The sequence below is a fragment of the Paroedura picta genome, chromosome 16 (genome assembly GCF_049243985.1).
Source record: "Paroedura picta isolate Pp20150507F chromosome 16, Ppicta_v3.0, whole genome shotgun sequence".
NCBI lineage: Eukaryota > Metazoa > Chordata > Lepidosauria > Squamata > Gekkonidae > Paroedura > Paroedura picta.
In genome coordinates, this window is record NC_135384.1 from 26,667,513 (window position 1) to 26,695,291 (window position 27,779).

Sequence of the window (27,779 nt, forward strand, 5' to 3'; positions counted from 1 at the left end):
GTTTAAAAACACGACTGTGTATAAAATACTTCAATTTGAGCTGCTAGGGAGACTGGGAAAGGAACATTCTGGAAGGTAAATGGAATGGGAGAAACAAGCCAGAGTTTATTGTTTCCAGCCATAGGCCATTAGAATGCCGTCAATGTATCCATTGATAAAATGGAATGAGAGGCTATTACCTATATCCCAGTTGCTATATTCTACTTCAATGGGAGGAAATAGTAACGACCCTGAACTTGGCCTTCGTTGCCCTGAAGGTCAGCTCAAAGTTCCCTCGGCGATACTTTCTGGCATGCGATCTGAAAATGTCATGGGCATGCCAACTGCTTTACTCAGTAGCTGCTCTGTCACCTATTGAACTTTTGAGAGAGATTATCAGAGACCTAATATGAGCATGTTTGAGAGCTCTTCGAAGCCCTCTGGAAAGAAGCTGGCGTTTGGGCGGCCTGGCATCAGTAACTAAATCCAGATGGCTGCAGCGGCGTTTTAGTTTGCTGTTGCACTGAGCGTTGCCAGGTTTTCTGACTAGCTTTGTCGGCAAGTACTATCGCCCGTTCTGAAGATCCTGTAGACTCAGAAGACTTCCTCCACCCTTTGTCTGCAGTATCAGAGAAATCTAAGGATCAACAGCCTTTTGAGTGCTGAATGAAATTGATTTGTCCAGAGATGTTTGCATGCTGGCAATTTAAGGGGAAGGCTTTGGTGTTGACAAAGGGAGCTTCACCAGAAAGAGGCAACAGCACTACAGGGGCTGCAGGCGCTCCTTGGGGGCAGGTCTGAAGGATGTTGGATTGATGACCCCAAAGTCCTGGGTCCAAAAAGTGTCTTGGCACTATTCTTGGACCTAGCTTGTATTCTGTAGCTGTGCTCTGGGCTCTTCCAGAGGCAGAACAGGTTTTCAGCTGTACGAAGCCAAATGATCTTGCATGCTGTTTTTCAGCCTGCATGGTAGGGGCTGCTTCCTTTCTACTAGCCTTATTGGCTGGGTTTGGAGTCTGAGTAAGAGCTGCATGCTACTTAGCCACTTCAGGGGTTTGTACATAAGGCTTCTTAATGCTGATCGAGCAAATATATTCCCCTCCCTTTTTGCGGGTTATTTCTAAAGGGGTAATTATTTCTCCAAATATTTGCATTTCTGTGGAAGCTGGGCCACTTAAGTCCACAGAAAGTGGAATGAGAAGCTTGATAAACTGGTCGGGCTGGTTGATCTAGCCGCCTTTTGTAGCCTCTGTACTTATTTCCATATAGGTCTGGGGACCAGCACGTCAAAAGAGGCGAAAGAGTACTTTGCAGAGATGGCAAGACACCGGATCCCTTTCAAATACTCTGGCCCTGAAGACGATGCTGCGATCTCCCTGGTAGTGCAACTGCTCCTCACCCTCTTGCCCTTGTTCTTAGAAAGTGCTCGTACACCGATTATTTGGGAGGGATTTAATTGTTCTCCCAAAGTTAACGGGAATGGATCGCTTTAACTGCCTGGGACTCAGACTTCACTCTGTGCCGCACAACTTTGCAGCTCGGAATGGAGAAGCCATTTCAGCTGATCCTGTTACATGCCGCTTGGTTTAAACTGAGCTGGAAGTATCAGAGCCAGGAGCCAGCCCCAACAGAGTCAAGGCAGCACCAGACTGGCAGCTGCTTCAGATTGGCTCCTGACACTTAAAGCTCAGTAAGGACAGGAGCCAGCCTCAGCCCCGACAGAGCACAGCTGCCCTGACCAATCCTTGGCTGTTGTTCGTCTTGCTACTGTTTTAAACCCCTACTGTACTGCAGGCTTTCTTCTTGACTGCCCAGGAAGAGTTTCTTGACTGGGTGGGAGTTCCTTGTTTTTGCATACATTTGTTAAATGAGTTAAACCTGTATTGGGTGATACATTGACCCACCCACCCCATCCAACATGGCCAGTCATGGGCCTGGAGGGGGTTTCTTAAAGCCTGGAGATTGTTTCCGGGGATTTCTCAATGTAGGAAAAAAGTAGGAAAAGGCTGCTGTACCATGTGGATTTGAAATGTGGTAAAAGCCCTGTGATCATAGAATCATAGAGTTGGAAGGGGCCATACAGGCCATCTAGTCCAACCCCCTGCTCAATGCAGGATAGAATCATAGAATCATAGAGTTGGAAGGGGCCACACAGGCCATCTAGTCCAACCCCCTGCTCAATGCAGGATAGAATCATAGAATCATAGAGTTGGAAGGGGCCACACAGGCCATCTAGTCCAACCCCCTGCTCAGCGCAGGATCAGCCCAAACTGCATGCTTGTGCTTTGATTGGCTTGCAGTGTAGAGAAACCCAATGAGCTTCTCTAATGTGGCCTCTTCTATGCCTGCCTGCCTGGTATGTTGCACACCTAGCAGCAGTCCCTGGCCCTGAAATGTGTGGTCTTAAGTCCATGGAAAATGTTAGAATTCGAAATTAGTGCAAATTGCAGCCATTTGAGTTTGTCAGACGTGCAATGACTCTTCTTAACAGCAAAGTTATTTTGCCCATGATGGTTAAGGTAAGGCGAGGACACAAAGTTGAGGCTCTCCCTGGTTCCTAAAAAATGCCTTCGATATTGTAGGCCTTTAGCAAAAAGAAAGTCGAGGACCGAAAGGAATGGTTGACAAACTTCATGGAGGATCGAAGGCAACGGAAGCTGCATGGCCTGCCAGAGGTAGGTGACCTTCTAGTGCTTCTGGAATAGAGAGTATTAGCAAGGCACAATTCATGTCCAGATAAGGCCATTGTGAACTGTGTATTCCTTGAATGGAGTTGCAGCTGTTTGGCCAGGAAGGGTTACCCTTAAGAAATGGGGAGGTTGGTCCTTTCTAGTGATCAGTATGGGCTCAGCACTGAGCATGCCTGAAAACAGTTCAAAGAAGGTGTGTTAGTCCGTGCTAGAATCAAGCTGATAATCAAGCTCAGGGAGGTACAGACTGGCTTTGTGATCTGGTCAAGTAGGGGCCTGCGAGAGCCTTCATCTTTTAAAAGACAGGCCCAAGTCTAATTTGGGAAACACTCCCTGCGCCCTGTCCACCCTCACAGAGAAATTATTGGCTCCTCCTGCTTCAAGGCCCAACCTGTTAGATACCTGAAATATTGGGCATCTTTTCAGGTTGGCAGTCTCATTACTGACCACTTCAGGTGGTGTCCACATGTATCTGCAGTTCGGTTCTTGTGAATAGGGACATCTAAGCAGTCACTTGGGTTTAAGGCAAGCAAGGAGAAGCAAGCTGTGAAAATGGCAACAGAAAACATAACAACAACCCTCTTTGCCAATTGCCACGCAGGAATATTTATATGGGAAAGCGACCAGTTATCTGACTTACAATAGCTTCATCAACAAGGAGCTTATTCTGTTTTCCAACATGGACAACGAACGATCCATTCCTTCCCTGGTTGATGGTAAGCTTTCTACTATATACTCATCCTTCTCTGTTTTTAATATTAGCAGACATTAAAGCAGTCAAATGAAGGGTTATGCTCAGAATGGAACAAGTGTATTAGGAAGCGAAAATCAATTCTGATAAGAGTTGGACCGCGGTTGGCATTTAGCCAGTGACAGCTTCAGTAATCCTTCGCTGTGAGAATAATCAAATGCCATGTGATGGATTGTGGGGTTGAATGAATGCCATAGTTCTCATGATTTTTCCTGACTACTGGCCCCGTACAACTTATGGAGGAACGTTAGGCCCTTAGGCAGCGGTAGTCAAACTGCGGCCCTCCAGATGTCCATGGACATCTGGAGGGCCGCAGTTTGACTACCCCTGCCCTTAGGCTTCTTTGGCATTTTGATTCCTAGCCAAGGGGCAATATGCCCAGCGGAGATGTTTTCTCTCCCAGTATCTTGGTGGTGGTCGGTTTCTAAACACCTTGAAATTAAAGACAATTGACCACACTGCCAGGATGGCAGCCCTCACTGTTTCCCAGTTAAGCCTGCAGGGATCTTGCCCATTGTCTTCTTAATAGTACTTTGGGGAGACAAAGCCTGGTCTTGCTGGTTCAATGGGAAAAGAAAGCTGGTGGCTGAGTTAACCTGCTGATCGCTCCCCTCAGGACTGAAACCAGGTCAGAGGAAAGTGATGTTCACGTGCTTCAAAAGAAACGACAAGCGGGAGGTGAAGGTGGCCCAGTTGGCGGGATCAGTAGCGGAGATGTCCGCTTATCATCATGGAGAGGTAAGCAAAACAAGGTTAGGCACTGAACCACCCCCACCCCCACCCCTCGCCAAAGTAATAGCAGTAAAGCTTCCAGGTGCAGCTAGTCCAAGCTGAGTGAAGGAACTTTAGTCAATGTGTTTCCATGATCCCAAGCAAGGCTATCTTCCCTGTGGTATTAATATTTCCATAAATCAAATGTGGTGAGTTTTGTGCAGGGCATGCAGTGTTTGAAAATTCATATTTATTGGTGGTCCTTCCATCTTCTGACCAGTGACTAAAGGCGAGAATGCCATTCCTGTATAGCAGGGGTAGTCAACCTGCGGTCCTCCAGATGCCCATAGACTACAATTCCCATGAGCATTTGCTGGCAGGGGTTCATGGGAATTGTAGTCCATGGACATCTGGAGGACCACAGGTTGACTACCCCTGCTGTATAGAACTGGCCGTTCTCTCTGGATAGGGAGAAGCAGGCCTCCAGCAGCCATTGGTTATCTTGTTTATTTTTTACTAATTAATTCAACTTATAGACCACCACTCTCAGCCCAGCCAGCTCGTGGCGGTTTACAAAATATAAATACCAATAAAAATTTACAGAATGTTCAGGCTAATCTTCCCTTTTCTGGCACTTCCCTTACTGCTTTCTTTGGCTTCCTGCTTCTGACACATCTTTGCAGGTTGCCTTGTCCTCCAGCGCTGCTGTTTTGGGGGGTGTCACTGTCTTTAGAGACCCGGTTGCGCTTTTCAGCTTTTGCGTGGGGCTTTGTTTCAGGCCTCCCTGATGATGACCATTATCAACCTGGCTCAGAACTTTGTGGGGAGCAACAACATGAACCTGCTTCAGCCCATTGGTCAGTTTGGCACCAGGCTACACGGTGGGAAAGACTCTGCCAGCCCTCGATACATCTTCACAATGCTCAGGTTAGTAGGAGCCCCCCTGACCGAACGGCTCCCTTTAGCATGCGGGGGGACGGGAGTTGGTAAAGCTGCTGAACAGTTACGGAAGTAGCTTAAAGCATGGGGTAGTCAACCTGTGGTCCTCCAGGTGTTCGTGGACTACAATTCCCATGAGCCCCTGCCTGGCTTAAAGGATCCCAACGGGCCTGCATTTGCATTCTGGGTGTAGCGATTCTCATCTTTGGCACTGAAATCCTAGCAAAGCTGACTTTGAAATCCTTCCTGCCTCCCAGTTCTTCCCCGTAAGCAACTTAAGCGCAAACGATCTTCTTCCCTAGCCCTTTAGCCCGGCTGGTTTTCCCGCCAGTGGATGACAACGTGCTGAACTTCCTGTACGACGACAACCGTCGCGTAGAACCCGAGTGGTACATCCCCATCCTGCCCATGGTTCTAATCAACGGAGCCGAGGGGATCGGGACGGGCTGGTCGTGCAAAGTTCCCAACTACGATGTCCGGGAAGTGGTGCACAACCTTCGACGCATGTTGGATGGAGAGGAGCCTCTACCGATGGTAATGACAAACTCAGTAACCACCCATGCCGGGAGGGTAGCTAACAGCTAGGGGGAAATTGAAATAAAGGCGATGAGGAAGTTCTTAAGACTTTTCCCCCAAGGCTATAAGATGTTTCCTTCCCATTCCAAAAAAGGAAGCCATGAATGTTTTGAATGGCATGCAAATCTGGAGGCTCAAAAGTTTTGTTGGTGATCGCCTGTGTGCCATGAAGCCCCATCATCGTCCCTTTCACCTATGCAGTTATAAATGATGTTCTGCCATCTGTTGGGTTGTTAAATTGTAATATTGTTTTTATTGGGGATTAATTGAGGGGGGTTTATTGAGTGTATTGTTATGTTTAACTGTTTTAATTTTGTAAGCCGCCTCAGGCTGACTGTGTCGGGAGGGTTGGGGTAGAAATTGATTTATAAATATTGCTAATTTAGCTGCAGTTGTTGTTTTAGGTTGCTTTGCTCAAGTTGAACATTTTTGTGTTTTCAGCATCCTAATTACAAGAATTTCAAGGGGACAATAGACGAATTGGGTCAGAAGCAGTACTTGGTCAACGGAGAAGTATCAATTCTTGACGCCACCACTATTGAAATTTCTGAGCTGCCTGTCCGGACATGGACCCAGGTATGACACTGTTCCGATTGTCACATTTTGACCTTAAAACAGTTTAGACTCGAAACGTTCCATGGCCTCTGATCTGAGACATGGCGATTTCTTCTCTCCCCCTCCCCCAGGTGTATAAGGAACAGGTTCTGGAGCCTATGCTGGGCGGCACAGAAAAAACTCCCCCATTAATCAGTGACTACAAAGAATACCACACAGACACCACAGTCAAATTCATAGTCAAAATGAGTGAGCAGAAGCTGGCAGAGGCAGAAGCAGCCGGACTCCATAAAGTCTTCAAGCTGCAGACCTCTCTTTCCTGCACCAACATGGTAAGTGGCAGAAGCGTTCTCCCTAGAATCATAGAACCATAGAATTGGAAGGGTCCATAGAGGCCATCTAGTCCAACCCCCTGCTCTACGCAGGATCAGCCCAAAGCATCCTAAAGCATCCAAGAAAAGTGTGTATCCAACCTTTGCTTGAAGACTGCCAGTGAGGGGGAGCTCACCACCTCCTGAGGCAGCATATTCCACTGCTGAACTACTCGGACTGTGAAACTTTTTTTCCTGATATCTAGCCCCAAGGAGGACTGGCTTAAGCCTCTTTCAAAACAAAATGAATTGTTGTCAGTGTTCCTTAAAATGTCATTAAATTGTTCCTTCCCATTAAATTCTTTGAAATAACAGTTCCAAGATTTTGTCCCTGGTATTTTGGTGGCAGTCTCCTTGCTACTAAACTATATGTGTTCAGATTTAGGATTTTCTCCCAGTTTGAATACAAATGTTAAGTTAGTTAAATTTAAGGTGACCAGATTGTCCCACTTTTGGAGGGACATCGGGGGTACCTGGCAAATTGTACTTATGTTGAAATTAAAAAATATATATTACAATGCTATTTTTGTATTCTATGAAACTTTTTGTTGCTCCATATAGATCAAAATTTTAATCAAGAACCCCCCCGGTCAATGTTGTCCCACTTTACCAATGTTAAAATCTGGTCACCTTAGTTAAATTTGATATCATTAACCTTATTTCTTTAGCAGCATTTATGGGTAACTGTAATGACACACAAAGAATATTAATAAAGCAATTAATTAACAACAAAGGAAAATACTAATGACAACAAGAACCAATGGTGTACTGGAACAGTCATCCGGAGATGAAGGAGTATTTATGTCATTTCATATAAATTTGAGTGGTTAGTGAAATATAAAATACTGTAGATTTTACTTAAACCAGGATGGCGCTGTATTTCAAAGGCCTTTTATGGGTATGCTACTTAGATTTTCCAATTATTTTTAAAAAGGGGATGACCTGCTGTTATTAACCTATCTTCATAACTAGTTGAAGGGATGTTTGGTTTGTGAGGTCTCTGTTTTAAGTATCTGGGACATTGCTCTTTGCTGCAGGTCCTCTTTGACCACGTTGGCTGCCTGAAGAAATACGATACTGCAGAAGACATTTTACGGGAGTTCTATGAGCTCAGGCTACGCTACTATGGCTTAAGGAAAGACTGGCTGGCCGGTCTACTGGGTGCGGAGTCTACGAAACTGAGCAATCAGGCTCGCTTCATCCTGGAGAAAATCGAGGGCATCATCGTGATCGGTAAGTCTAAGTTTAGTGCGAGTAATATTTCAGAGCAAAGCTTCGTTTATTTCCTTGAAGACAATCAGAAAAGGGAATGGACAAACTCCAAAGCTCCTTTAGCTTCCTGCCTCAGAACGAGGAAACATGTGCAATTCTTCAGTCGGTTTTTCTAATCTGATATATCCCCCTTGAGTAGGGGGAAGTTAAAAGTCTTCTGAGTTACGCCTCCTGCTCACTCCAGGGCAGGGTTTATGCAGATTAAACTGATCCCTAAGAGGATGGGTAGGAGGCAAACCCTTCCCCCAGCCAGAAAGCCCTGCCTGCTTCAAGCAAGACTCACTTAGCCAGCTTCATCTTGCCAATTGGGGAGAAAAAGAGTCCGAGATGGAGAGCCTAGCTTATTGTGGCCATTTAGGCTAGTTTTTTCCAGCCATTAGCTACACCAAAGGCAGTTGACAAAGCTTCCGCTGTCTCAGCAGCCTTAAAACTACTTGCAGCAGGAGCCGAGAGAAAGAAAGGCCAAGGCCCCTCTGAGGCCTGGTTCTTTGGCATTTCAGAACCACTCTGGGGTGGCGACAGTCAGACTTATCCAATCTAGACAAGTTAGCCTTTGAGAAACAGATAGGATTTTACTTTTCTGTCCACAGATAGTGCGTTTCAATCCTGTTCCTAATTCAGTGTCCCTGTTACATTGACGTGTGCTTTAATTTTAGCCCTTTTAACGTACATCGCGTGACCTTGCTCACTTGAGGTGCGTTCCACACCGTGATCTAAAACTGCCTTTGTTCCTAGAAAACAAGCCCAAGAAAGAACTGATCAAGGTGCTGGTTCAGAGAGGATACGAGTCTGACCCGCTGAAGAGTTGGAAAGAGGCCCAACAAAAGGTACTGAAGACCTCGGCTTCTTTAACTAGTTTAGCTGCTGATCGTTTTATGCTTCTTCAATCGCCAGCCCTGTCCGAAAACATTTTTTGAGGCTTGAAATAGCATGAGAAATCTTAGAAAGTTGGCTTTTGAGGGGGCAGAACTTCATCAGTCTCTTGGCCCACCAGTAGTTTTCTGGATCAGGGTTGGAGAACTGTGAGTGCTGAGTAACAAGGTGCAGGAATTGGTGTTGGCCAAGGAGCCTTGGAGGCAACAGGAAGGGGGCAGAGATTCTTCCTTTTAGCAGTGAGGACTCACTCTCCAGGTCCTGTCCTACTACTGGCCATCCCCACTGCCCTAGCAGATCCTCCAGTGTTATGAATGTCATCTTCTCCATTTTAACTTAATGCTGGCCAGTTGCTGCTTGCACAGCCAATACAGTTGGAGTCTTAGGGTCTTCGCTTCCCCTCACCTCTGGGCCCCTCTGGTGCTCGAAACAAAGAGTGCAGGAATCTGCTGTGTCCCTCTGTGTTCCTGGGTTGGAGGGGAAGTAGTAACAGCTTGGCCGCATTTTCACCACCTTACTCCCCACCCAGGATACCAACGAGGAGAAAGAAGACGATGAAGAGAGTGGTAAGGAAAGTGAAGCCAGCACTGGGCCCGATTTCAACTATCTCCTGAACATGCCTCTCTGGTATCTAACAAAGGAGAAAAAGGATGAGCTGTGCAAGCAGCGAGATGACAAAGTAGGTGGAGGAGCCGTCCGGCAAAGGCTTTGGCAGGCGCTAGGATCGAAGGCTCTTGGGTGCACGCTTAACTGCCTCTCGTTGGTCCTTTTGTTAGGAAGTCGAGTTGGAAAACTTGAAACGGAAGAATCCCGATGATTTATGGAAAGAAGATCTTGCTGCCTTTGTGGAGGCTCTTGAGGTATGTGGTTGAGGAAGACTCTGGGTTTCTGGGCGACTGAGAACGTCTAAGCCAGGGGTAGTCAAACTGCGGCCCTCCAGATGTCCATGGACTACAATTCCCAGGAGCCCTTGCCAGCATTCGCTGGCGAATGCTGGCAAGGGCTCCTGGGAATTGTAGTTCATGGACATCTGGAGGGCCGCAGTTTGACTACTCCTGGTCTAAGCTGTGTTGATGGGGACCTGCCAACTATCCTTAGGTTGGAATGTTCAGAACTAGGTTCTTGCCAGCCCCGTTGGGTCCAAAGCTTTGGACCGAAGAGAACAGACTGGGATGAAAGCCTTTAATATGTTCTGAATCTGAAAAGTCTAAAGGACAAGCGTGGGAAAAGGGTTTTAAATGCAAGGTGTTTTCCAAATAAAATTGTTCCGGTCTGTTTGGTCCTTAAGACCCTGCCATTTTTTGCCCCGCGGAACGTCGGCAGAGGTCCGTTGTGGAGTTACCGCTTCGTATACGTGTCGTTCTTTTCAGGAGCTTGAAGCCAGAGAAAAAGAGGAGGAACTGCTGGGGGCTGCAGGCAAGCCCATCAAAGGGAAAGGAGGGAAGCCCAAAGTCAAGAAGATGAATTTGGCAGAAGTCATGCCTTCACCCCACGGCAGGAGGGTTGTTCCCCGGGTGACCGAGGAGATGAAAATGGATGCAACCAAAAAATTAAAAAGGAAAATCAAGGTATCCTATGAAATCTTGGCCTACAGAATGTAATGGAGTGGGTGGTATAGTTTTGCTTGAAGGACACAGCAAAAAGGGGCATGTCAGTGAGGGGAAAACCAGTAAGCAGGCAGCAAAGGATGAAGCAGCCTTTTTAAAAAGGTGAATGAACCTCTGGAGAGTCTGCATTGCTGTTTTAGTTGTCTTCTGTCCTTCCATCTGCTCTGATGACCGCTGCTTTCCTCCCTTGTTTAGACTGAAAAAACCGAGCTTCTTGGCGATCAAGGAGAGTCACCAGAGTCTGATAAAGAACCAACAGCTCTTAAACAAAGGCTGACAAAGAAATTTAAAGCAGAGCCAGGTAAGGTCTCTTTCACATGAGTCTTTTAATCTCCTTTGCCCTTGCTTTAGTGGGACCTGGTTTTAATCTATCCAGAAGGAATTTGTACATCTTGTATAATCACAAAGGACACTTGGAAGTAACATATGTAGACTCCTCTATCTAATTCCCCTCATGGTTTCTCTCCCCCCCCCCCCCCCCTCTTATAATCAGATCAAACTGTCTTTTATTTCCAGGTACCAAAAAGCAATCTCTTCTGTCATTCAAACCAGTGAAGAAAGCAAAAAGGAACCCCTGGTCTGATTCGGAATCCGAAGAGGATAATGGGGACAGTGACCAGGCGGAAACGGACGAGGATGATGCCTCTAAAGAAAACCTGAAGATTCCTGCTGCAAAGCAGAAGGCGCCTTCCAAGTGCGTGTCTTAATAAGTATATAAAGAGGAACCATTGCTTTCAGCCATTAGAAAAAGAGTCACACCGTCAGAAAAAAGATATATATTTTTCCTGAGATCTAACCAGCATTTTACAAACCAACATGCAACCAACATTCACCGTTTCTTTGGCACAAAATGAGGGGGGGGGGGTGGAGAAATAGAGATTAAATATGTCGTTAAATCTGTGTTCTAGGAAAGCTACGGAAAAGCAAGTGAAAAAAGATCAAGCAGAAGCATCCAAAATCCAGAGCGCCATCTCAAGTAAGCATTTTATCGTGTTCTGTCGATCGAAGTAAGATTTCTATCTGGTCCCATTAGCTTTGAACCGAGTGACTAAGCCTTGGATCCGGGCACTTTCTGTGATCTGTTCCCAAACAAAGATCCATATAGGGGTATATATTTGAATGCGTCTATATGCATAACACTGCCTTCAAGGGAGATCTTTCAGTCTTTTTATGCACACAAGAGACAAGGCTTTGGTGCATCTCCAGAACAGAAAAGGGGAGGCATATGCTTGAAAAGAACTTAACTGCGCTACAAACCAGTGACAGAAAAGGAAGAATAACTTTCAAACACAGATCAGTCCAAAGCAGTAAGCAAAGATGATGCTTCTCAGCAGCTTATGCGCAGTAACGATTTACTCAAGACAACCTAATGGAAGTGTTAACTTAAATTCTAGTGTCTGATAAGAATTTTCATCTCGATAAACGTGTTTTTCCTGTGGCTAGTCAAGGTGGGGGGGGGGAACCTTGTGACTTGTGAAAGATGGGGCACTAGACATAAGACTGAATATAGGAATATTGCCTGTCTGTCTTCTTGCTGCCCCTTCTCTCTTCTTTGTATCCCAAATATGGCCTATTCCCATCATCACCACCATCTCTTACCTGAATTCAGGATTAAAGGAGAGCTCTTTCAATGTTGATTGCAAACGTCACGCATTGTTGTACGGAATGGCTTGGCTTGACCCAATTGCGAGTTTAATACAGCTCAGAATCAAAACATTTAGAACTTCTTCATTTACTGGAGTCTTTTCTTTACTCCAGCTGAAAACCTGGAGTCTGACAAGCTGGCCGCATCTTCCTTGCCTCCTAGCGTAGGAGGAAAACTGGCCCCTAAGAAAAGAGGGCCACCCAAGAAAGCAAGAAGCACAGCGGCAGGTAAGTTTGCTGCCAAAGTCTGTGTGCTCAGAGGTGATCTTGTTGAGTTGGGTAGCCAGCTTGTGCCTTCAATGAAGGAGTGAATAACTGCTTTCCCTGTTAATGTGGAACTACAGGCTAGAAGCTTTGTTTTTACAAAATAAAGGGATACATCTAATTGTAACCTTCAGTGTTCATAATAATATTGCAGCTGATTAGTTTACTTAGGAGAAAATGGGACAGTTGCTTTTTATCCAACAATTACCGGGGCTTTACTTTTGCAGAAAAACGTTGAAGTCCGGTGACACCTTTAAGATCAACAATGTTTTATTTGAGGTTTAAGCTTTTGTCTGCATGCACACTTTTAAAGATGCACTTAGAATGTCCTCAACCATTACATATATGCACAGAAAGGGTGGGGGTGGGGGGGTTAATTGCCAGGAAGGGCTAGCTGTATGCATAAAAAACTGGGTGAGTACAGCAGAGATAGGATTAAGGCAGTTAAGACCTGTGAATGGCAGTAAACTCACATACAGATCTACTGAGGATGTTACTCAGAGAAAACCTGTTGCTAGTCAGTCACTCAACACGTTGTAAAATGAACACCTACTTTAATTTGTCTGTTACTGTCTCTCAACCATCTGGGTGCTCTCCCACAAAATCCTCTGCCACCTCTGGTGAGTTCCTCTTTAGCTGGGAGCATATGTAGATTGCAAATGTTGTCTTGACACGCCCCAGAATTTGCTTAGGCAAAAGTAGCTCTTGAAGGGTTTGTACGGCAGGTGCAGTGTGCTGCATGGAACACTACAGAGCTCAGCCATCTAACAAAAGCTTGGTTGCCGTTAGATAACCAGCCTACCATCGTGGACGCTTTTGCCAAGGAAAAGGCAGCCGTGAAACCCAGGAAAGCAGCATCAGTTCTCAGTTCAGAGTCTGAGGCCGATAAAGCAGCCTCCAAGAAGCCTCCGATCGCCAGGGCCAAGAAAACCGCCAAACGCAAGCCGGCCTTTTCCTCCTCTGAGGATTCCGATGCTGACCTGGGATTTGTGAAAAAATCTACAGCAGTTAAGGTTTGTTTCCCCTCATTATGCCCCCCCCCCAAAAAAAAAAGATTGCAAAGGTTGGATGTAATTTTGGGTCACTGGGCCATCATTTCATCATATACAGCTCAGAGTTTTGTCTTGAGAAGCCCCAAGAAAGACTGCATATGTATTTCTACCTACCTGTTTTCAGAAGCTTTCCCCCCCCCCTCTTCCCTGCCCATTTCCCTTGTTCATTTCATTCCCTTCCAGTTTGAACTCCAGCATTTCAGGACAGAGAGGGACTAGGGCCTCTATCCATGCTAAGTTTTCTGTTGGCAAGCTGCCTTGCCCACTTTCCTGAAAGGGCAGGCAGGTGTCACGTTGGTGCTCAGGAGAGCCACAGTTCCCAAGCCACTAAGTGAGCATCACTGCTCTAAGGAATCCAAGGTGCTTATAAATGTAATTTCGTAAGTCGGCTCAAAGCGGAACTCTCTCCCTAGGCCATGTCTGCCTGATTCTTTCTCATGTGTAATGTTTCTCTGCATCAGAGACCGTGTAGGCCAAGGAGAGAGATAGATTTATTATTATTAATTTTAGGGGAGTGTGCTTCATCCCTAATTAAATCTGCCTAGAGTAAAACAATGACCCTTTGGCTCACATGAAAACAGTTATGTTCATCCTCAAGAGCTTACTGCAGCCTTTTTGTTTTTCAGAAATCCAAGGCAGATGAGTCCTTCTGTATCGATCTGGGTTCTGACGATGATTCGCCCGCTGCACCTGTACGCTGCCAAAGGCCAGGTCGGGCCAGGAAGCCTGTCCAATACCTGGAGGAGTCAGAGGATGAGATATGAAAATAAAATAAGATATGCATCTTTCAACATTGCCTGTCTGCTCGAATGAACTAGAGACCTCACAGCTGCATGTGAATTACGCATATAAACTTTCCAAGCTAATTTTACCAGGTGGGAGGGGCCAAGAGCCGCCTTCCCTTTCTCCCTGCCCTTGAAACATGCAGTCTGTTCAGGCAAGAGGCTTCAAAGTCCGGTGCTTGGCGGAAGTGACAAAAACACAGGAGGACAAAAACACAAAAACATGCAGAAAGCGGGAAGGGTCACATTTTGTTAAAAACTGCTTTTCCGACAAGATGCCAAGATATTTCAGTAGCCTTTTGGGCAACGTGAAGGTTTATCATTGTTTGTTCTGTTTTCTGTAAATATGTTCTGCAAGTTTTTAACACTGTTCCATCTTCTGCTTTCATACTTGCTTAATAAACTATTCCGCTAGAGGTTTGTACTTGGGAATTCCACTACCTGTGTTCCTTTCTGTCCCTCCTGAACGGAGGTTTTTCAGAGTCCTATTTCCAGAACTGATTTCACCGGTAGGCTGTTGTTGGGGGTGGGGGCACAGAATCTGTAGAGTGCTGTTCTGTTGGAAATAAACACATAGACAAAATGGTGCTGGAAACAGGCTTTCTGCATCAAAATCTACATTCTGCACGGGAATACTTTTGCACACTTTATTAATCCTGATAACTCCGAGGTTCTTTTAGTGGATGTGAAAGGAAAGGGGCAGAGGCAGTCCAATTGGAACTCAACTGTCCCAGATTTGGGGCTGCATTTTTTCCCCTGGGAAAACCTCCGAGGCTCCTGGATCTTCTGTTAAAGTCTAACTATCTGCTTAAAGCCAGCATTCCACAAAAGGGCCAGGGAGTTTCTTTAGGCTTCTCAAGCTGGGTACTTGGTCGGGCAACAAACGAGATGTGTGGTAGTGACATGTGCAGACCTTTCTTTGTGTGCTCTAGGAATGGATCTCATGTGCCCTGTGGACCAGCATCCGCAGGCTTTATGGGCTTCTGAAAGAGGAGGGCTTTTCTGAGCTGTACATGGACATTTTCAAAGGCAGGAATACCACTGCATGTGGCGGAGCCACAAAAGGGCATCATGGAGCTGGAATATACAGAGGGCAGCAACTAATTGGGGTTGGAGCCCCTTCCTGAGGAGGAAAGGCTGAAGAGGCAGGACCTCTCCTTCTGGGGTAGTCAGCCTGTGGTCCTCCAGATGTCCATGGACTACAATTACCATTAGCCCCTGCCAGCAAATGCTTCTCAGTGCTGATTGGCTGATGCTTCTTGACTCACCTCCAGACTCAGTGCTGATTGGCTGATGTTTCTTGACTCACTTCCTGTCTCAGTGTTGATGCTTATGGATTCACTTTCTGACTCAGTGCTGATTGGCTGATGCTTCTTGACTCACTACCTGTCTCAGGGTTGATTGGCTGATGCTTCTTGACTCACTACCTGTCTCAGGGTTGATTGGCTGATGTTTCTTGACTCACTTCCTGACTCAGAGCTGATTGGCTGATGCTTTTTGACTCACCTCCAGACTCAGTGCTGATTGGCTGATGCTTCTTGACTCACTTCCTGACTCAGTGCTGATTGGCTGATGCTTCTTGTCTCACTTCCTGACTCAGTGCTGATTGGCTGATGCTTCTTGACTCACCTCCTGACTCAGTGATGATTGGCTGATGCTTCTTGACTCACTTCCTGACTCAGTGATGATTGGCTGATGCTTCTTGACTCACTTCCTGACTCAGTGATGATTGGCTGATGCTTCTTGACTCACTTCCTGACTCAGTGATGATTGGCTGATGCTTCCTGACTCACTTCCTGTCTGAGTGCTGATTGGCTGATGCTTCTTGTCTCACTTCCTGCCTCTGTGCTGATTGGCTGATGCTTCTTGACTCACTTCCTGCCTCTGTGCTGATTGGCTGATGCTTCTTGACTTACTTCCTGACTCAGTGCTGATTGGCTGATGCTTCTTGACTCACTTCCTGTCTCAGCAAAGGCTCTTCCCCCAGCCCCCTCACCTCCCAGACTGACACTTGTAGGGGCCAATCAGGAGCCGCTTCACGGCTCTTGACTGACCCCAGCAAGTTTTTATCCTGGACTCGCCCTGCCCCTTTCTCCGCCCATATTGCCCTTAGCCTTTTATTCCTACCGCTCCTGCGGAGCTGCCGCTCTCAGCATTTGCCGGCTTCAAAAACATATTATAAAAGCAATATCCCAGTAATAAAACATCCTTACCCATATACATGACATTGAAAGATTTCTGGCCCATTCAGAATGACAGTGTGCCCTAGCCTCTAATCTGAAGAAGCAGGGCTGATTCTGCACTCCTCTGCGTGCAGCCGGCTAGATGGCCTCGACTAGTTCTCTTAGGGCTGTTTTCTCAGAGCAGTTTTAACTGCCTCAGCCTCACCTGCCTCGCAGGGTGTCTGCTGGGGAGAGAGGAAGGGGCTCCAGGTAGTGAAAAGCGGAGTATAAAAAAAGGCTCAGCCTAAACTTATAGCGGGAGACGCCTTGCACTTAGACCTTCTGAGGTGTGCAAGAATAAAAATTCTATCCAGTTCGGGATCTGAGCTGGCCACCTCGCTTGGAAGGAAACAAGCTTGGAGCAGGTACTTGTGTACAACACAGCAGGATACTTGCAGGGCAGGTGAATTCTTTTGCCTCTGGGATCTCCATCATCCTACCTGCAGAGGTATGACAGGACCCTGATATTGGGAAGAGCCCCTTCCCTCGTGATTCTCATCCAAAACGGCATTCCTGGCCCCTGTGTCATTCGGACCAGAGTGCTCATTGGGAGGCAGTTGAGTGTGGAAAGGCCTGTCACACTTTCCGCTTGGGTGGGGGCGGAAAGAGACGGCTGCAGAGGCTCAGTTAACACTTTTCTGCCTTTCTCTGCCACGCTATTTAGAGGGTCTTGAGTCATTCCTCACACCCAGACCCCTGTTTTCATGCAGGGTGTGCATGCTGGGGAATGACAGCATGGACACCTAGTTGGGCATTCCTAATATGGATTTTGACATCATACCAAAACGCAAAACAAATGCTGAATGGGCCAGTGGCCAGCAACAGTGCCAGCCGAAAAATACTTTCTTGGGATGGGAAGTTTGGGAGACGAGCTTAGGATGCCTCTATCAGCCACTCCCCTCTTCTCCTTCAGGCATTCTCCGGGTTAAGCCTTGCTTCATGGCAGGGCTTATACAAATCAACCCAATCCCCCAGAGGACCAGGAGGAGGTGGACCTTCCCCAACCAGAACTCCCTGCTTGCCCCCAGACAAGACTTGCTCAACCAGGTCTGTGCTGTAGCCCCACCCTCCCAAAAATGAGAGAGAACTTAGCTCTCCTGTCAGGTGCAGAGAAGGTACTGTGGCCCCTGTCCAATGCCTGGTGAATCCTCAGCTACCTCTCCAAAAGCTCAGGGTAGCCTCGGATGAAGAAGGGGAGTGATCCGGGCAGGACAGCCCTGTACTTAAAACTTCCAGCATCATTCCAGCTCTCTAAACAGGATCCTGCAGAGCATCCTCCTCCAATCCAGGTTTTAAGAAACCGCTATCTGTTCCACCCGTTGGCCCCTTCTTCCCTGAGCATTTTGAGGAGGCCATGAGTGTGGATCCTGCATATTCCAACATAAACATGTTCAAACAGGGAGGGACTGTATTTATGGAAGGAAGCAGATGCCTTCTCTCTGTTAGGACAGGGGAGCTCCTGGAAGCCCTGCTCTCCGGTGAACGGAAAAGGTTACCTGGTTTATAAATCAAGCTTGTTTGTGTTGAAGGGGCCCACTACACTGTGGAAAACCCCAGAAGTGGCATGATTGTACAGAATATGGTGGGGAAGCAGAGCTGGGGACATGCCCACCCGGGGCCCCTCCCCTTCCCACCCCCTCCAGGCCCATCATTGGCCAGTTTGGGAGGGAGGGTGGGTTGGCATGACGGTATACGGTCATATCGCCTGATAAATGTTTACCACATTTTTTAAAAAATATGAAAAATTAATTAACTCCAACTCATTTGGGAAACCCTTCCAGGGCTGTCAAAAAAAAAGCCCCAGAGTTTCACAAAACCCTTGCTGAGAAAGCCTGGAACAGGCATTCATTTCTGAAAAGGGGGGAGGAACCTGTTCATAGGATCATAGAATAATAGAGTTGGAAGGGATCTCGTGGGTCATCTAGTCCAACCCCCTGTTCAAAAATGGTATCGGTAAACTGTAGTGTTCAGGACACCTTACAAACAAGTAACACTTCTGAAAATGCCAAGGAGTTTTTTTTAAAAATAAAAGAAACTCAACGAATCCGTCAGATTAAAAGTGTAATTTTACGCAGGGTTACAACAGCATAAGCCTGTTGGGTCTGGTCATGGCAAAAATACCCAGTCGACTGGTAATGCAATCCTAAATCTATTGAAGTCAGTGGCATTAGGAGGAAGTCCCAGTTTTGGTTTGCGCTGTAAATGCAGCCGCTCATTTTTTTAAAAAATTCCAAAACATAAATGGCGATCCAGGACAGTAAATCAAGAGGCAACCACTCCAAGAGAATTCCATTTCCTGCCCTTAGATAGACTTCTTTAGAAGTTCCTGTAAACCTCCTGTATGATCTATGAACTCATTTCCCTTGGAAATCTTCCACTCGCCCTTTCATGCATTCTCAGCGTGGTTTGTGCAGAGAATTCGGGGCCGGGAAAGGAAAGAGTATACTCTGCATGTATCTACATGCTGTCATTTGATTATGGTGGATATGTTTCGTTTTAAATGTTTCAGATGTTTTAACGCTGAACACTTGCGGGCTTGGGAATTCTAGTTGGTGGCACAGAAATACAAAAATAAGTCCAGAAACTCCACCGGGACGGGAGGGGGGGGGACGGGACTAGGATGGGAACAATGTTTCTGCTAGCCGGGCCAGAGGGGGTGACTTGGAGATCCAGATATCTTAACCTGGACAAAATTGCTGCTTGGTCTAGTGGTTAAGAGCGGCAGCTTCAAATCTGGCTAGCTGGGTTTGATTCCCTGCTCCTGCAGCCAGCTGGGTGACCTTGGGCCTGTCACAGTTCTCTCAGGGCTCTCCCCGCCCCACCTACCTCCCAGGGTGTGTGTTGTGGGGAGTGGAAGGGAAGGCGATTGGAAGCTGCTTGGAGACTCCTTCGGGGAGTGAAAAGCAGGGTATAAAAACCAACTCTTCTTCTTTTTCTTTGCTTTGAAAAGTGGACTCTGACATTCTACCTGGCTGAGTACCCTCCCCTCCCCAAGACTGTGACCTCCTGAGGCTCCACACCCCAAATTCCCAGATATTCCCAAACCAGAGCTTGCAACCTTAGGTTCACCTTCATTTGTGGGAAAGCCAACTCACTTGGAGAAGCAGGAATTCCCCGGTTTCCTTCTGAGATGCATCCCTGGTCTCTCTGCGAGGGGGAATTTCTGAAAGGAGAAGGACAGAAAGAGGAACACGGTTAACAATCCCACCATTCTGTCCAGCCATGGTTCTTGCTTCCATGGTGAGCTGGAAGTCTGTGTGTTTCAAGGAGCGGGTTACCTTTGCTTGGGGGCCCCGGAGCAAAAGACTCAGTCTCCCTCTGGTAGCTTATCCACTTAGCCTGGGGGAACGTCACGCCACACGCAGGGACAGATCTGTCACTTTAAAAGCCGACAGGCAGAGTTAGAGGGAAAGTCCTGCCCCTCTCCCTCTCCCTCTCCCTCTCTTCGTGTGTGTCCAGTGTGTGCAACTGTCCTGGACGGGGCTGAAGACAGCGAGGGGGAACAAACAAGGCCCCCAGGAGTGGGGCTGCCACGGTCCACAGAGGGGAGAGGGGGCCATGGGGCAAGAGGCCAGTTGCTTCCTCTGGACACCGCAGCCTGGGGTCGATCTGAGCTGCAGAGCTAAAGCAATGCTCACTTTTAGGGAAATGGATTTTTGGAGATCGGGTTGGATTCCTTGCGGGGCAGAGAAGAGTTGAAGAGAAGTGAGGCTAAGCACAGACAGGAGGTGAGTAGATAGTACCTGCTCAACAGCTGTGCGCTCCTCTTCTTCCTTTGCAGAGGGGCTGATCGGGGGATGCCCACAAGGGCAAGTAGAACGGGTCTTCTCTTCCCTTCCCTTGAAGGCTTTAAAGAATTAAGCGATTCCAGGTGTTGTTCGTTGTATGGGATTCTCTCCTTTGTTCTTGGGAGGCGAGGGGGGGGCTTGATGGAGGGAAGGATGCAGAGATCAAGGGGCCCGCAGGCAGCTGGGCAAAATGCCAAAAGAATGGTCAGGTCCCTTGCACATTTTTTTGGAAAAAGATGCAACAGACGCTCAGCATAACGCTGCATGGAAAAGTCACAATCATCAGGCTCAAGTGAATCCAGCAGCAATTTGCTTGGTTCAGAACAAGCCACTGTGTGAAAAAAAAAACCTAAACTTTTACTGCTCTTCTTAAAAAGAAATGCACTCCCACAGATGAGATCGCCCCAGTGGGCTAAGAACAACTAGTAGGCTAAAACAACTTTTAAAAACCCATGAGGTTTTTAAAGTTGTCCTACCCTACCCAGATCAGATGATATGTAGGCAAATGTCAGCTTTTTTTCTCCGCCACTTGGAGGTGTGTGGTTCTAAAGATCGGGGATTTTATGGGGTTTATGTCATACCAAGGAGGAAGGCGGAAGATAAATGTAACTAATAAATAAATAATAAATGATGCGAAGCAGCTGAAATAATATACAGGATGTACATTAGTGTTTGTCAGCTGACAGAGGGGCAAAAATAAAAATCTTAAATAGGTCTACTTGGATGTAGAGCCTATTTTACTGAGTGGGTCTTACATCCAGAAAAGTATTCTTAGGAGTGCAACTTTATGCATCAAAATTTGGTGTGTGTGTGTGGGGGGGGGGGTAATACAGAAAGCAGGTTCTCTCAAGCTTGAAGTAATAGACAGTTTAATAAAAAAAAACCCCAACATTTCGTTAGAAGGAATTCCTTTCTTTTCGTATTCTTACTTATGTCACTCCACGAATCATGAATATAGAATGTTCTTCCAAGGCAGCTGCTAGAGGCCAAATCTACGGGTATTGTGAAATGCTGGTTTGGGATTAAGATATATTGTTGAAACTTATTTCCGCAAGTCACACTGTCTTGCCGTGTTCCCTTTGCTAAAAGGAAGCAGAGTAAAAGTAGGTTTCACCCTGAAATGACCATTTTTTGGGGTATAAAACGGAAGTAAGAGCTCTAGTGAAGAATTTGGAGGGGGGGGCATTCCTAATAAATGGGTCAGGAGAAAGGACCGCCTGTGTGTTTTCCACCATGGCCTGGCCTTGGGATCCGTTCCAAATCGAGGTGAATGGTTTTTAATCCGCAGCTGAAAATGGAGACCCTGCATGGAGTACGATGGAGAAGACTGTTTGGACTAGTATCGGGGAGACCCAAGTTCAAATTTCCACTTGTGTCGTGGCTGACCCACCTCACAGGGTTGTTGAGAAGATAAAATGCCAGAGAGGAGACTAATGTAAGCTGCCTTGGGTCACCACTGGCAAAGGTGGGGTAGAAATAAAATGACACATAGCTGATCCAAAGGGTTAAGTGAGCGGGCTGAACCATAAAGTTCAACATATGTACACCTCCACATTGTCAGGTGAGAACACCTTGGTGTTGTGTTCCCTTTCTATCAAAACTGGGGGGAAGGAAGGAAAGAGAAAGATAGACAAAAGAAAGGAAGAAGGAGGAAAGAAAAGAAAAAAGAAAGAGGAGGGAGGGATACTTTGTTATTTCAGTTTGCGATTTAGCCATGGAACGAAAGAGCAATGCAGCCAGTGAATAATTCTTCCTTGGGGCATCATGCCCTCAAAAAACCAAGCCTGCTGCGATTCTGTGCCTCAGGGATTTGGCCATGCAGTGTTCCCAGAAGCATCCTAGCCAGCCTCCTTTCCCCACCACCCCAAATCCCTTCCCATTCACAGGCCCTCCCCCGTGGCTTGTCTCGCCTACTTAAGTACTGGACTATACTTAGCACCGTATCAGCCATTCCCAAGCGGTGAGCGGGGGAAGGCTGGATTTGGTGTGAATTCTGGCAGGGTGCCCTGATGAAGGAACGAACCCAGCCAGGGCTCCAGCGACCCCATAGCACCCACCCAAATAGGAAACCTATCGCATGCCCTTCAAGCTCCAGGCCCTCCAACGCACCCAACACATCTAGACCTTTTACATGGTCAACGTGGTGGCCGAGATCGGCTTCTTCATAGGGCAGTGGATGCTCTACGGATTCCAGTTGGGCTACCAGTACATCTGCCATCACCCCATGTGTCCTCTCCTGATTGTCTGCGTCATCTCCTGCCCCACCGAGAAGACCCTCGCCGTGGTCTCCCGGTACGGCTCTCTCTCTTTCCCAACAACCTCCGCAGGAGACGCGTAGGACTTTCCCTGGACTCCAGCAATGGGGACAGTCGGAACATTTGATCCCGTCTGGGGGGCAGGACGCAGCGGAAGCTCCTGCATTGGGAGGAGGTTGCTTCCCGCCTCTCTGTATGAGTTACTGTTCCAAGCCAGCCTTCTCCTGGATTGGTCTGGGAGGCCTTCTCAGACCAGCGACTCAGTAAACCTTGTTAGATGCTTCCAGCATCAGCCTCCGTTTTCGTTGTGTTAGGAAACACAGGGGACCTGACCACTGTTCAGGGCTCCACTTTGTCCTAGGAGTCTGCCGAGTGACCTTGAGCCAGCGGGGTTGATGTGAGGATAAAATGGAGGATGGGAGAACAAAGTCTTGGCCCCCCCCATTGGGAGGGATGTCTAACGCAGGACAAAACTATCTAGATCAGTTTAGTATAGCTCAGGGGTGGCCAAACTGTGGCTCTCCAGATGTCCATGGACTACAGCAGGGGCTCATGGGCATTGTAGTCCATGGACATCTGGAGAGCCACAGTTTGGCCACCCCTGGTGCAGATGCATCCGCCTTTGCTATGGACTACCTCTGTGTGTGTTTGCCCAGCCTCTCCCAGAGTCCCTGTTCCATCCCAGTTGGCCCACAGACATTTCACGCTCAGCAGGCCTGCACTGGATCGAGCTGCTCGATCTTATCTCCTCCCCTCTCCAGATAACTTGGCAACAGACACAAAGCATCCACCCGCACAGCCCCTCCGCCCTTTGCTAGCCTTGCCAAGGTCATCCCCCTTTTCAGGGCCTGATCAGAGTTAAAACGGCCTTACTAGGGGGGTGGGGAGGGCGGAAAGCCTGTTCCAGGATAGATCTTCCGGATGGGACACTCTGAGTATCTTGGGAGTGGGGCGGGGGTTGGAGAAAAATCTCTTCCTTGTCATTCCTGTGGCGACGGTAAAGTTGCCAGCCTCCAGGGGGTACCTGGAGATGTCTCCCCTAATACAGTTTTAAAATACTATTTATTTTTAATCTTAATGCTCTATGCCTCTTGTGGCGCAGAGTGGTAAAGCAGCAGACATGCAGTCTGAAGCTTTGCCCATGAGGCTGGGAGTTCGATCCCAGCAGCCGGCTCAAGGTTGACTCAGCCTTCCATCCTTCCGAGGTCGGTAAAATGAGGACCCAGCTTGCTGGGGGGTAAACGGTAATGACTGGGGAAGGCACTGGCAAACCACCCCGTATTGAGTCTGCCATGAAAACGCTGGAGGGCATCACCCTAAGGGTCAGACATGACCCGGTGCTTGCACAGGGGATACCTTTACCTTTATGGGTTTTGATTTGCTGATGTGAGCCACCCTGAGGCCATTTGGGGAGGGGTGGTATACACATTACAAAATAAATCAATAAAGTAACCCGCAATGTCTCCCCGCAGCCCACAAAGACTTCACGGCAGGGAACGTGGCCCTGAGAAGCCTGCCTTGGAGGCCAGAGAGCTCCTTGCTCACAGTCCCTTTCTGCTCTCAGCAGCCATGGGAGAGTGGGGCTTCCTGAGCTCCCTCCTGGACGCGGTGCAAGAGCACTCCCCCATGGTCGGGCGCTTCTGGCTGGTGGTGATGCTCATCTTCCGCATCCTGATCCTGGCCACGGTGGGCAGCGACGTCTTCGACGACGAGCAGGAGGAATTCGACTGCAACACGAGGCAGGTGGGCTGCAAGCAGATCTGCTACGACCTGGCCTTCCCCATCTCCCACTACCGCTTCTGGGTCTTCCACATCGTGGTCCTATCGGCCCCGGCCGTCCTCTTCGTCATCTACTCCATGCACCAAACCACCAAGATCAACCGGGCCCAGGAAGAAGGCGAAGGGGAGGGGGGCAGCGACAAGGTCGGGCCCAAGGGCACGTCGCCCTTCAAGCTCCAGGCCGGCCAACGCACCCGGCACATCCAGGCCTTTTACATGGTCAACGTGGTGGTCAGGATCTTGGCCGAGATCGGCTTCCTCATAGGGCAGTGGATGCTCTACGGCTTCCGGGTGGGCTACCAGTACATCTGCCAGCACCCCATGTGTCCTCACTTGATCGACTGCTTCGTCTCCCGCCCCACCGAGAAGACCATCTTCATCCAGTTCTACTTCATGGTGGGCCTGGTGTCAGCTCTGCTCAGCTTGGCCGAGTTGGCCCATCTCTTGCTCAAGGACCGGTGCCGGCGTCGCCGTATCGTCGCCCCTCCGGCTCCTGCCTCTTACGAGCAGCGGGACAACTGGTCCAATCAGAAACACGAGAAATCGCAGCACTTCCTTGGCGCCACCAAAGACGGCGCCAAGGACACGCCAACCCGTGACGGCGTTCCTAACCTCTACGAGCCCCCGGCTCACTTCCATCACAAAGGGTCCACCAAGAGTAGCCGGTCTTCTCGCTCATCTGCCAGAGCAGACTTGACCGTATAAGAGACGGGAGATGTTGCCATTTGGTCTCCAGATCGGCTGGAATCTTGGGCTGGAATTATCCTGCAAATGGCCGTCTGGTCCTTTCCAGCTTGTAATGGGAACTGCTCCCGTCCTTTGGAATTCAGCGTTTTACTTTCTTAGCTGCGTCACGAGCAATGGACAAATCCATTATGGGTATGTGTCAAAGGACGGAGCCTTTAAGAAGTTGGTTTGGTGAGCTGAGAGAGGCAAGTGTTCAGAATAAAATGGTTCGTGTGGGGCGGGGGGGGGGGATGACTTCTTCCAGCAATGCCCCCAGGTGCCTGTCAGGATCTGCATATCAGCAAGAAAAAAAAAACAGTTTGTGTGTACACAATAATATGTACATCAAAAGTTATGAGTCCTCTTTATTATCCAGTCCTTGGAAGCCAAAGGAAAAATTCTCTATAGTGCGTGCTGAACAGGATTCCGGTACAACAAAGCCTGTTTCATAAATCTCAGCAGCAGCATTAGAAAAATATCAGGATTTAAGTTCTCGGTGGCCTTTGGCTCACAGTGGGCTTGTGTCTCACCTCTTAACCGAGCGACTACAGGAGCTATTTTACTAGTATCGACTGATCCTCCGTGTTGTAAGGTTAATGCTGCTGAAGAAAGTTATGAGACAGGCTTTGTGGTACGAGAATCCTGTTCAGCATGCATTATGGAGAATTTTTCCTTTGGCTTCCAAGGACTGGATAATAAACAGGACTTAGTAGATCCGATTCAGATGCCTTTATTGGCATAAGATTTGATATACATAAAACAGAAACAAATTCCGGGCATAGACATATGGTCAACAGTAATAAGGCTTATGTTGCCGATCTGCAGCAGAGATAGATTAGTTCTCGAGATAATTGACAGGATTTTTGCAAGGTCCACTATCTGAGAAGGCTCCTTTACGCTCAGCAACATCTTCACTAGATGTTTCTCATCGCTGCACAGATACTTCAGTTTTCCCATAAAACCCCCCAGATAATCATAGAATCATAGAGTTGGAAGGGGCCACACAGGCCAGTTGGAAGGGGCCACATAGTCCAACCCCCTGCTCAACGCAGGTTCAGCCCAAAGCATCCTAAAGCATCCAAGAAAAGTGTGCATCCAACCTTTGCTTGAAGACTTCCAGTGAGGGGGAGCTCACCACCTCCTTAGGCAGCCTATTCCACTACTCTGACTGTGAAAAATCTTTTTCTGATATCTAGCCTATATCGTTGTAGTTTAAACCCATTACTGCGTGTCCTTTCCTCTGCAGCCAACGGGAACAGCATCCTGCCCTCCTCCAAGTGACAACCTTTCAAATACTTAAAGAGGGCTATCATGTCCCCTCTCAACCTTCTTTTCTCCATCTGGAACATCTGAAATTTGGGGCAGTTGAATAATAGGTGGCTAAGGGAATCTGGTCCATTGCACCCGTGCAGACAGCTTCTCTCATTTCGAGGGATTTGAAGGAAGCGTCCTCTTGATAGGTTTGAAGGGAAGATGTTTAGGCGCGCAAGGAGAAAGGCCCTTTTAAGGGAATAGTCATCTAACACTTGAAGATATAGGGGCATTGATTTATAAGACCAGGGGATGTCCCAGTGGCCTGGTGACCAGCACTCTTCCGCAGACTATGAACTACCATGATGGACTCTGTTTTAGTATTTTTGATTTACATATTATTGTACCATTGCATACATCTATGTACACACAAACCGTTGTGGGCTTTTTTTGCTGTTATCTTCTTTGTGTGCTCATGTCGTTTGCGGAAAGGTGGCTTGACTATTGTAGCAAGAGCCCTTAGATGGTGCGAGCAGAGAGAGGCCTGAATTCCCTTGATACGGAAGCAAGAAAGGAAAGCTCCTTTGACACATGTGCTGTTGCTCAGGTCGGGCAAGGGATCAGCTTATGGCGATGGGATGTGGCACTTTTCGGGGAAGACAAGACGGCTGCCGATTCAGTCGGTGCTGGATCCTCGTGGCTCTTTTGCCGTGGCAAAAAATAAATGTGGCCCTTGAGAACCTCCACTCCTTCCTAGGTGGCTCTGCGCCTGTTTTCAAGGTGCTTCCAGGCAGGGGTGTTTGGAAGGGTTTGCACACTGGCATCCCCTGATTTCCCACCTCTGTGAGACGGGACGTTGGGCTCGATGGACCACTGATCTGATCCAGCAGGGCTCTTCGTAGGTTCTTATAAACGTGTCTCTTTTTGTGTGTGAAAAAAGAAGACTGCATCTGTGGTCAACTTCAAAGTGTAACCCATCCCTCTTTTATTTTTAATCTATTCCATACCTATCTGATGGTGTTGGCGGGGAGGGGAAGGGTCTTCCCTCTTTCTATGCAGTGTTGCTTAACCTATTGTTTAAGGAGGTGGGTGGGAATAAAACAGAAGTTTATACCAAAGGGGGGGAATGTGTGTGCATTTGGATTTCGAATTCACCTGGGAAAGAGCTCTGGAGTTAGCACCGTTGAACCTCCCCCCAACCCCACTCCCACCCCACCCCAATTCCATTGAGTCCCCCTGGCTTTCCAAACCAGCATTTATCCAGGTTATTTTTAGTGTTTCCAAGGCCAGCCTTTCCACCTCCCTTGGGACCAAATTTCCCTGCCCAGTTTTTTTGTTTCTGTTTTTAATACACTGAGGATTTTTTTCCGACCCTATTGACCCACTGTAGAGTAGCTCCACTGTAAGGACGGCCATCCACACCACCTGGGACCAGATTGCTGAAGAGTTTTCAGTACAAGAGGATTTCACGGGTTGTGAAGTGAGGGGTAGGAGGGACACACTGGAGAGATTTGGAGGGTGCCAATGGAGCTCTAGCCAAACGAAAGAAACTTTTCAGGTACAAATATAGTACAGGAACACTGCACATGCTCAGAGACGCTCTGGTCCTCGCTAGTACGTCCATGAGTAATGTAGGGTTTCCAGTTTCAGGTTGGAGAATACCTGGAGATTTGGGGGTGGAAACCAGGACGG

The 27,779-nt window shown here is 47.8% G+C and overlaps 2 protein-coding genes and 1 long non-coding RNA gene across 4 annotated transcripts in view; 2 read left to right on the plus strand and 1 right to left on the minus strand.

Moving 5' to 3' along the window:
• The window catches only part of TOP2A (DNA topoisomerase II alpha), a 26,591-nt gene extending 12,093 nt beyond the window's left edge, over positions 1–14,498 (plus strand). Inside the window, exons 16-34 of one of the 2 annotated variants that reach the window (XM_077313152.1) lie at positions 1,249–1,358; positions 2,562–2,654; positions 3,271–3,385; positions 4,037–4,158; positions 4,910–5,058; positions 5,373–5,604; positions 6,088–6,222; positions 6,333–6,533; positions 7,610–7,805; positions 8,580–8,671; positions 9,247–9,396; positions 9,494–9,577; positions 10,088–10,285; positions 10,520–10,625; positions 10,841–11,018; positions 11,233–11,300; positions 12,083–12,196; positions 13,022–13,245; positions 13,911–14,498. In XM_077313152.1, the coding sequence (XP_077169267.1) occupies positions 1,249–1,358; positions 2,562–2,654; positions 3,271–3,385; positions 4,037–4,158; positions 4,910–5,058; positions 5,373–5,604; positions 6,088–6,222; positions 6,333–6,533; positions 7,610–7,805; positions 8,580–8,671; positions 9,247–9,396; positions 9,494–9,577; positions 10,088–10,285; positions 10,520–10,625; positions 10,841–11,018; positions 11,233–11,300; positions 12,083–12,196; positions 13,022–13,245; positions 13,911–14,048 (2,705 nt within the window). In that variant the 3' untranslated portion in view covers positions 14,049–14,498. The remainder of the gene's footprint in view (positions 1–1,248; positions 1,359–2,561; positions 2,655–3,270; positions 3,386–4,036; positions 4,159–4,909; positions 5,059–5,372; positions 5,605–6,087; positions 6,223–6,332; positions 6,534–7,609; positions 7,806–8,579; positions 8,672–9,246; positions 9,397–9,493; positions 9,578–10,087; positions 10,286–10,519; positions 10,626–10,840; positions 11,019–11,232; positions 11,301–12,082; positions 12,197–13,021; positions 13,246–13,910) is intronic. The other variant, XM_077313153.1, reaches the window with a different exon arrangement.
• On the minus strand, positions 12,485–20,369 carry LOC143825130 (uncharacterized). Its single transcript, XR_013226951.1, has 4 exons — positions 20,032–20,369; positions 19,384–19,451; positions 14,508–14,622; positions 12,485–14,021 (listed from the first exon to the last, which is right to left on the minus strand). It is a non-coding gene; the product is annotated as an uncharacterized LOC143825130 (long non-coding RNA).
• GJD3 (gap junction protein delta 3) lies at positions 19,715–27,771 on the plus strand. Its single transcript, XM_077313154.1, has 2 exons — positions 19,715–20,016; positions 23,804–27,771. The coding sequence occupies exon 2, from the start codon at positions 23,901–23,903 to the stop codon at positions 24,813–24,815; it is 915 nt and encodes a 304-aa protein (XP_077169269.1). The 5' UTR covers positions 19,715–20,016; positions 23,804–23,900; the 3' UTR covers positions 24,816–27,771.
• Positions 27,772–27,779: the final 8 nt, after the last annotated feature.